This window comes from Dermacentor andersoni, chromosome 11 (assembly GCF_023375885.2).
Source record: "Dermacentor andersoni chromosome 11, qqDerAnde1_hic_scaffold, whole genome shotgun sequence".
NCBI lineage: Eukaryota > Metazoa > Arthropoda > Arachnida > Ixodida > Ixodidae > Dermacentor > Dermacentor andersoni.
Genome location: NC_092824.1, coordinates 78,533,550 through 78,543,289, shown reverse-complemented (window position 1 = coordinate 78,543,289; position 9,740 = coordinate 78,533,550). Strand labels below are relative to the sequence as shown.

The 9,740-nt window shown below is 48.5% G+C and overlaps 1 protein-coding gene across 1 annotated transcript; it reads left to right on the top strand.

Annotated features, from left to right (window-relative positions):
- The first annotated feature begins 354 nt into the window (after positions 1–354).
- Positions 355–4,069, top strand: LOC126518059 (dnaJ homolog subfamily B member 4-like). The gene is made up of 3 exons (XM_050167918.3): positions 355–547; positions 1,900–2,778; positions 3,216–4,069. Exons 2-3 carry the CDS (start codon positions 1,906–1,908, stop codon positions 3,450–3,452), a joined length of 1,110 nt encoding a protein of 369 aa, XP_050023875.1. The 5' UTR covers positions 355–547; positions 1,900–1,905; the 3' UTR covers positions 3,453–4,069.
- The last annotated feature ends 5,671 nt before the right edge of the window (positions 4,070–9,740 follow it).

Genomic DNA, 9,740 nt, shown 5'->3' with positions numbered 1-9,740 from the left:
AAGGAGCATTGTTTAGAGCGCCACCCCTAGTGGCAGTGGGTTGTCTGTAAACCACCGTAGCTGCGCCCAGCCAAGAAACCGAGGCGAGCCTGTGATCACGAAGTGGAGCGACCGTTCGGCAGCCCTGCCAGCTGCTCTAAGGCGTCACAGCATCGCGACATGTGCGTGATATGATGCGCCGACATTCCCTCACTCACTCACGCAGTGTGTACAAAACATTCGAGTCGCGTGTCGCACCGAGTAGGTGTGCCTGCAGCACAGCGACAGTGCGGTCAGCTGATATCTTCACAGTAGTTGCCGTGCCTGCCACTGGAGGATGCCACTTGCCTGCGTGACGTCACTTGTCGGACACAACGTCACGGATAGAGTTTTCGAGACGTTTCTGGAAGCTCGTTTCCAACGTATATACCCGTTGGCCGCGCAGTTGCTGTGGCATAGAAGAAAGATTCTTCGTTTGTGTGTATCCACGTCGATACGCTTTTTGGATTACTGGACTCGCAAGAGTACCGACCTTCATTGACCTACAAGTCTACCTACAACACCAAAGGTAAGCTTGTTGTTATTGAATTTTCTGCCTTGCTAGCGGTGGCTCTTCGCCCATTAGTGCACCCAGGCTTGTTCACGCTGTTGTCGTTCCTTGGCCCGAATCAGTGGAATGGTAATGTAATGACCTGCTATCTAACTCGCAATTAACGGGCAGTTTACCACAAAAAGGAACGTAGTGGTGCAGCTGGCTTTACATTGTCACTTTGCGACTCCTCCCGCCATTAGTTAAGGCGTTAGTTCTATTCTGTGAGCGTTAAAGCATTCTTGCATAATTATTAATTCCTTCGCCATTCATGGGATCGCACTATCATGGTTTTAGGCATTGTGATCGCGGGGCTTTTTGGTGGCTCGAGCAGCGGTCCAAGCGTTTTGCATGGTCTCGTTCGCGCTCGGAGTTCATCTGCTCGTAAAGTGATCGCACATGCAATGAGCTCGAATTTCTCGCGTCCTAATGGCTCTCAAGTTAACCCCTAATAATTCTTTCGCGGGGCTGTCTCAGTTAAGTGCGCGAGTTCGACTAGTGAACAGCTGCTACCTAGCGCGACGTCAAGTTTCAGCGGTTTGTGCCATATGCCCTCCGTGACATTGGACAAGTCGCCGCCTTCCACGAACCTTCGGCTAGTGCGACTGTGTCAGTTGCCCCGTCCGTCAGTGGAAGTGCGGCGACGCTTGCAACAGCCTCGTATACAATTCGAGAGTGCAGCTTCGTGCAGACGTGGCGTCTTCGGTCGGGCTTATCGCGTGCCACCAAGCGAGTTTTCGAGAAACTTGAGGCGTTGGGTCCGTCAGAATAAAGTTATGAAGTCTGCAACGAGTCTGTCCTTGGAGGTTGCGGTTCTTTATTGTTTTTTTCTTTGTCCAAAGACAAGTCTTGGGGTATTGCGCAACGCTGACACCATTCGCCTCCGGTATGCGCACATTGCGGCAAGACCGGGCTCCTTGCCCGGTCAGCGCGTTCGGTCGGGACTCTGCTCTCGTAGAACATTCTGGGCGCGGCCTAGCCCTTTCGCCAGGGGTTATTTCCTGCGCAAAAATACAATAAGAATGAACTCGTGAATGTCGTATGTTTTTATAGTTTGCCCATGCCTTTTCAATCGCAGCATTGTTTATGTGTAGTGTCAGTTCGATCGCCCCAAATAAGCAACACTTCTGTATAGGCAGTTCCGCTTGGCCATGCGTCCCTAATATTATTTGACGCTAAAATACACTGATATTTCGAGAAATGATGGCAGTTTTAGCTGTGGGGTTAGACTTACGCAGCTCCGACCTACCGAGCACGTATGTCTTTTTTTTTTTTTTTTTTCATTCTGAAACCACTTGTGTATGCTTACCTCGTTCCTGTCATCTTTGCAGGAGACGATGGGTAAAGACTACTACAAGATCCTCGGCATCAGCAAGGGTGCCAGCGACGATGACATCAAGAAGGCCTACCGGAAGCTCGCCCTCAAGTACCATCCCGACAAGAACAAGTCTGCGGAGGCCGAGGAGAAGTTCAAGGAGGTTGCCGAGGCGTACGAGGTGCTCAGCGACAAGAAGAAGCGGGACGTGTACGACCGCTTCGGCGAAGAAGGCCTCAAGGGCAACGCCGGCGGTGGCGGCGGCGGAGGACCCAACATGCCTGGAGGCCAGTCGTTCACCTACACCTTCCACGGCGACCCGCGGGCCACGTTCGCCCAGTTCTTCGGCACCGACAACCCGTTCGAGAGCTTCTTCAACTTTGGCGGCGGACCCGGGGGCCCCGGCGGCATGAACATGTTCTTCGGCGGACCCGGTGGGGGCGCCGACGACGACATGGACCTGGACGGCGACCCCTTCGGCGTGCCCATGGGCGGCGGGAGACCCGGCGCGAACCCGTTCCGGTCCCAGAGCTTCACGGCGGGCGCCCGGCCGGGCAGTGGCGGAAAGGCTCAGGGCAGGCAGGACCCTGCCATCGAGCACGATCTGCACGTGACACTCGAGGAGGTTCTCCGCGGCTGCACCAAGAAGATGAAGATCAGCCGGAAAGTCATGGGACCGGACGGCCGCACGCCCAAGCGCGAGGAGAAGGTGCTCACCATCAACGTGAAGCCCGGCTGGAAGGCCGGCACGAAGATCACCTTCCAGCGGGAAGGCGACCAGCTTCCCGGCACCATCCCGGCGGACATCGTGTTCATCATCCGCGACAAGCCCCACCCGCAGTTCAAGAGGGAAGGCGCTGACATCCGCTACACTGCGAGGCTCACGCTCAAGCAGGTAGGTTCTCTACTCCGTTCTTTGCGACAGCTTTGTCAGTTAGTTTTATGTGCCCCTCCTGCAGTAACTTTAGATGCTAAGGTAGCAATAGCAGGGTAATTTTTTTTTTTTCAGAGGTTGATCTGGTACTTGGGACTCTAATGTTGTAGAGACTTGGCTAACAATGTTTTTTATCTGCTTTCCTGGTGAGCTTACTTGCTTTACTGTTCACCTCAACTGAGCTCCTATTTCTCCATAAGCACAGTTTGTCCTCGTTTACTGGACCAGGTAAAGACTATATGAACTGTAGTTCAAGCCTCTCGTTCCTAGCGCTAATGATAGATCTTAATTCACCTTTGCACTACATAGCCAACTAGAGTGTTGCGCTAACTTTGCTAGGTGCATGTCGCTTGCCAGCGACAGCAATACTGAATGTCTGTGCTCCCGTTCCCTTCCAGGCTCTGTGTGGAGTGACGATAGAGGTGCCAACATTGACCAAGGGCAAGATATCGCTGCAACTGAAGGATATCGTCAAGCCCACAACAGTCAAGCGGATCCAGGGCCAAGGCCTGCCGTACCCCAAAGACCCAACAAAGCGTGGTGACTTGCTTGTTGGCTTTGACATCCAGTTCCCCGAGCACTTAACGGAAAGTGCGCGGCAAATTCTCTGGGACACGTTGCCTCCCCATGTCTGAGCAAAGCAGCATGGGTATTTGGCAAGAGGACATACGTGACTTTTGTAAAGCCCTTCCTAAGGTCGGCAACTGGGGATGGCCGTCTCATGTATTTCTGTGCAACAATAGGACTGGAACAAATTTTTTGCTTGGACGGCTTTATGCCTTGACAGAGCCCCCACAAGGACATACTGGTCTTCTGCAAGTCTGGTGGACACCACAGGCTGAAGCCGGCCCCAGAGTGCAACTCTTGTAGTGATCCACAGGATCGCTGCACAGGATGCCTGGCCATGCTGCAGATTGGAAGACTGCAGTCACACTCGGTTCTGACTGCAAACACCCATGCCTTGTGGGTGCCATTGCGTCATCACATTGTAGGATCTCTCGTCTTCACATGCTTTTATAAGGTTGGCAGACGTTGCAGCCCTATTTGCATTTCACTATGCATCAAGCCACTTGTCCAGTGAAGTTCCCATGTGCTGCAGTCGTCTGCCCTTGTACATAATGTAAATAATGGCATGCACTTTTTTTTTGTGTGCACAGATATGGGCGCCCAAAGTATATCTGTGGCACACTAGTGATGCTTTGTACAGAGAGTACTCTTTGTCGCTGTAAATAAACACTTTGCTACATTGTGATTTGCTTTCTGTTCTTTCAACCTGCTGTGACACCTCCGCGCTGTTAACATAGGTGATTGCTGATTGCTGCCACACATGTATAACACGTATGGCTGGGAACATAGCTGTAGTGGAAAGAACGTCTCAAATTGCTGTCCCGATTTGCAACCTCTTTGCAAACGGGTAAAATGGCGACAGTCTTGGCAGAGCAACTTTTCCATCTGCCAGCAGTGCCATCCTGCATCAAAGCAAGGAAGGATGGCCTTCGAAGTCGTTATGCACTGCCGCGAGCTTTGGAGGCCACAGTTGCGTTCAACCAACGATGGCTTGCGCACTAGCTGAGAAATTTATCTCTGCCCGCTACTAGCCTCATATGATAGAATTGCAAACTCCTACGGGAAGTGCTTGAAAGTAGCGTGAAATTCATGGAAGAAAGGAACAACACTTAACGATGCAGGCAGATGGTGATTTCGTCAGAATTTCAATGCGATTCTGCACGAGGACACTGTATGCATTATATTTGAAAGATGCGTTCCTATATTTTAAATATGTGTAATAAAATGTGATCATGCTCCAGCCTTAACTGAATAGACTATAATTAAGATGATATTCCGAAGATGTGCTCCTATGTTTCAAATATGTACACATGCAATAAAGTAGAGGAGAATGTGCTCACGCTCCAGCCTTGAGTGAATAGGCTTTAATCAAGAGTACGGCTTAGTTGTCCGAGCACTAGGGGAGCGATTGAGGGAAAGAGCAAGAAATACCAACCCATCTACGGCAATGCTTTGAGGCAGTGATTTCCCTACACACACCCCCTTGAATCTTCAAATTTTACTCTTGTCAATACTTGTATTAAATGTCTGGGCAGTTTGGTCAAGCCCCAATAAAAGGAGGAGTGAAATACCACGTTGCCATCTAAAGCAAGACAGAAAGAGACAATATGCACCTGTCTAGTTTAATCTAAGGGGCTTCACTTCTAACCAGGCACCAAATTTCTCTGAAAATATGCAGCCTCGTAGAAAGTTTTAGCTGCAGTGGGCGTGAGGTGAAAAGAAAAAGGAAAGGATGTGGTTCGAGGCACGAAACTGTAAATGGAGAATGTTTTTAAATACAAACAATGCTAATCAATATTGGAAACAAGTGATAGAGCCTAAAGCAAATTTTATAACGAAATAAAGCCACCTTTGACTTGAAATGAGTGTAGTAAACACACATATAATTTACTTTCTTCATTGATTCGGGGCCGTTCTTTGTTTACAACTCTGATCTTATGAAGAAGCTCTTTAAACAGCTATACTTAAGACTGGCGAGACGAAGGGCTATGGAAGCTAATCCTGGCGTTTTAATAAATTGTGAGCGTCAAAAGACAATTGGTGCCCGCTTTATAAGTGCTGCATAATTCGCGTACTCCCTAAACATTGTTTCAAAAACTTAAATCTCGTCATTGGCCCTGCCAACAAGTTTGAAAGTGTCCTTATACTTTGCAAAATGGTGAAACATAAAAAACTGAATGCCAACTTTTTTCGGTAAAAACTGAATTTCTAAAAAATAAGTTGGTTTTTTTTTTTTTTTTAGATTATATAGAAACCGCCTCCCAGGTGTACATAGAGAAAATGGGAAACATACGTCACGGGGATGCGCATTTGGTTAAAAGACTTCTATTATTTAACTAGCGGACTAAGAAAGAAACAGTTTGTATAGTTTAGCCTCCCCTGCCTCCCTCCCCTCGATTTGATTCCTGGGGAAGCCCCTGCTTATAGGCATAGTTTGCGCCTCAAACCGCTGCATTCTTGCAGGTGGCGAGGCTGGATGTAGTGAGCAGAACGGATACAGCATTTATCATGTGAACTACTGCAACAATTTTGCTAAGGTGTGTGACATTACAAAAAAAAAAAAAAAAGTTTAAATCTATAGCGACTGTAGCAAAGGGAGACTTTATGCAGGTAAGCGATGTTTTTGAGAGACATTTAAAAATTAAACATTTCCAATAAACTCTCCTATCAAGTTCAGAACACTACTCAGCAATACCAAAGTGTTGTAATGCACGTAATAATATGTCTAAATCGGGCAACATTGGTGTCTCATACACCACTCTGAAATAGTGTGGACGCGTGCTTTTTTTTATTTTGTTTTTTTTTTGCGTGCACCTTCAAAATTTGCTTGCCAGCCATTCAAATTAGCATTATGGCGTGTCCTGGAACATCAGCGTGCGGTAAACTGAAAATGTGCAGCAACGCTGACCTTTTTCTTACTCGCAAACGTGAACGACGGGGTCGTCTGTGATGTGCTGTGCGGTGAAGCATATCGGCCTTTTCATGGAAGTGTGCCCCCATTTGCTGTGGTAAGGTGTACGTGCGGGGGAAAATCAGCCACGATATCGGCTCATCTTTGCGTAGGCAAACGAACCACGGTGTGTGTGTGTGTGTGTGTGTGTGTGTGTGTGTGTGTGTGTGTGTGTGTGTGTGTGTGTGGTGTGTGTGCGCTCTACACGATTAGCACTTCATTTCGTTTGCGAGACTATGTACATGTGTTGCGTGTAACTTATTATAAGCCAGCCGTAGTGATCAGGCGCCGTAATTCTTGAACATGTGAGAATGAGTGAGACGCTATGGTTATTGGAGGCGGGGACTTAGGGAGTCGCCATCTGTCGGTAGCGCCTCCCTTGCCTAGTATGAAGGATCACGCGGCGCGCTCCTCATAGGTTTCGCTTACGGCGCTCGATAAAAACACAACGCGGTAGCCTTTCTGGACATTTATGTAAGTACTCTCAATACGAGGGAAGTTTTTTTTACTGTCGAAATAATAGTCTTGGGCAAACTGATAGCAGAGAATCGTTTACAGACGCTATCTCTTTACCGAATACGTACAGTGAACGCCGCTGCGCGCGGTCGCCGCGATGGTCTCCCAATACGGCTTCTTGCAATGCGTGAAAGGTACGCAAACTATGTGAAATATGTTCTTATAGTGGGCTGTCTGTAAAGCCAAATGGAGCATAACAGAACAAAGCCTCAATGCAGCAATCGCATGGCTTCCCAGTGACTGACTGCGCGTCTGCCTGCATATCTGTGCACAATGTTTCGCTTTCGCTGCTTGCGCGTTTTCGCACCGTGCTGTGAGCTTGATGCCGCAGCATATGGGCATTTGACAGTACACTAGCAAACATTGTTGCGTGGAAGCTATCAGAACTGTCCAAAAATAATTTCGTTATAGAGACTTGGATGCCTACGCCGACTGGGATGTGCCGTCGCGACGATTCAATTTTTTTTTTTGTCATCTAAATTCTTGGACATTACAGTATTATTTCTCAAGTTGCGTCACACTGTGTTTATTGGTCTTTTCAGCGTGCGATTTCCGTCTGCTTCTATTTCGTAATCCAGTGCATTAATTCATAACACAAACATGACCATATGCCATGACTTTTTTTAATGTGGCACGTCTTACCGCTCCCCTTCCGTTCCAGTGAACTTTCCAGTATCTAGCATCAACAAGTTCATAGACCAAACCATCATGACATTAGCCGGGCAGCGGGCGCGGGCGAGCGTCTCAGTGTGCGTTTTCTGCTACTCACCGAACATCGTAGTCGCGGCGCCGTAGCAGAAATCTTCCTTGCGTCTGTGCTTGCTGCATACACGAGTTGGGGCGATGGCTGTTTGTCGGTTCTAAGTTTCGCGAGCCAAGCTTCACGCAGCTCCTTGTCCTGCGGCTACGTGTGAATAAGGCACCGGGCTCCGTTGCGTACGTCCGGCACTGCGGCACCGAGCAGCAGCCTACCATGCTGCGCGCCTCCAGAGGCAGCCCTTACCTGTTATAGTACTTTCAAATGTTGTCAAGCAGACACCCAAGGCGGCAAAGCCTCACCACTTCATCGGAACCGCAGCGCAGCTGGGACTTCAAACTTTCGTTTTCAGCATGCTTCCGGAGCAGCCAACGCGGCCGCTCTGTCCACGTGATCCCACACGCCACGTCACGCCGACGGTGGCGCCAGCTTTTCCAGTGGTGGAGCTCGCCCCGAATAGTGAGCGGATGTATCTCGGTGCCATCGGCGCAGGAAGCGCAACTCTCTTGCAACAAGTTAATTCGGAATTTATCGTCGTCGCTTCCATCATTCTCTCTGCTCTACGACTTCAATGAGTGTTGTTACGTATGCCTTGGATACCCGAAACAGATAGATAGATAGATAGATAGATAGATAGATAGATAGATAGATAGATAGATAGATAGATAGATAGATAGATAGATAGATAGATAGATAGATAGATAGATAGATAGATAGATAGATAGATAGATAGATATAACCATATAGGTAAATCATATACCACTCTGCATTCTTAGCGACTATACATACTTCCTCCCCCGCGGGCAACGTGTGCGAATACGCGGTATACGGAATTGCGCCACGCGAGGTGCGTGGCTCCGGCTGATAACGGTGTGCCAATACGTCTGTGCCGTTAGGGTCTCTCTGCGAGGGTGCGTTCCAGTGACAGCCGGTGACAAGCCCCTGAAGTTGTCGATGCGAGACATAGTTTGCGTTTGTGAAACGGTATATATACATACGCACGCGCACACATATCTGGGCGGAGGGAACGAGTTGGGAGCATATACGTACAGGACTCCTTGGACTCCGAAGAAAGTAAGTCGTGCATTTTTTTTACGCCTGTTCGTGAAAAGACAAAAAAACGTCGCGAAGTTGTTTCCTGACGTTGTAGCCAACATGCTTTCCTTTGCGTTATTTCATTTTCGGCGCCCCCCTCCCCCCGCCCAACAAAAGAAAAAAAAAAGACATTGTTGCGGCGCAGCGAATTATCACCTGGTGAAAGTTCGATTTTATTACTTGTATTTAGCGGAAAGTAATGGGCCACGGGACGTTTCAGTTGCCGGATACTCTTATTATATTATTGGGATAGCAGTTATATGGTCACTCCAGGCGCATTTTTGCCGTCGCCCCCACGTAAGATCGTGACCGCGCGCCGCATGGTGTATGTGCGAGTTAAAGCGTAAGGGGGAGGGGGGGATGCATGGGTGAGTCGACGATGGTGGCCAAGTCTTGTGTGCGCAAAGGAGAAAAGCGGGCAGGAAGCGCGCCACCTTCCGTCGCGCACAATACATAGGGACAGTGGAGGGCGTGGGGGCTGTGATCTGTGAATCTGTGGTTGCGCAACATGTTTATTTGCCTTGTTTGGCGCATCATATATAGCGACTTTTTCTTAAATGCGTAGATTTATTGGAGACTTATACGTATATTTAAATATCTTGTTGCAAGGTTTTGTGTATATGTGCAGTGAGCTTTGTTTCCAGTGACACTATTTTGCCATTTATCAAGCTGCATCTTCGCATTTGTACATTCTATTGTACCTTCGCATTTGTAATGTACGAAGGCAAGTCAAATGAAGGTGAGCCAACCCACCATGCGCAATAATGGTTCGGTTCATTATCTGCGAGGCATGCGCGTAGCACACATGCACCTCTCATTTGCAAAAGGGACACGCAGGTTTAAGGATCAAGGTTCTTTAATGCTCTCATACACTGGGGTGAACATGGTTGTGTGTCATAATGGACACTCCGAAAGTTGGACAGCGTGGTGTCGTGAGGTTTTTGACAGATGAAGATGTTTCCCAAAAAGGAATTCGTCGCCATATATGGCTGCCGCGTACGGTGAACATTGCATTTCATTGGCCACTGTGAAATGTTG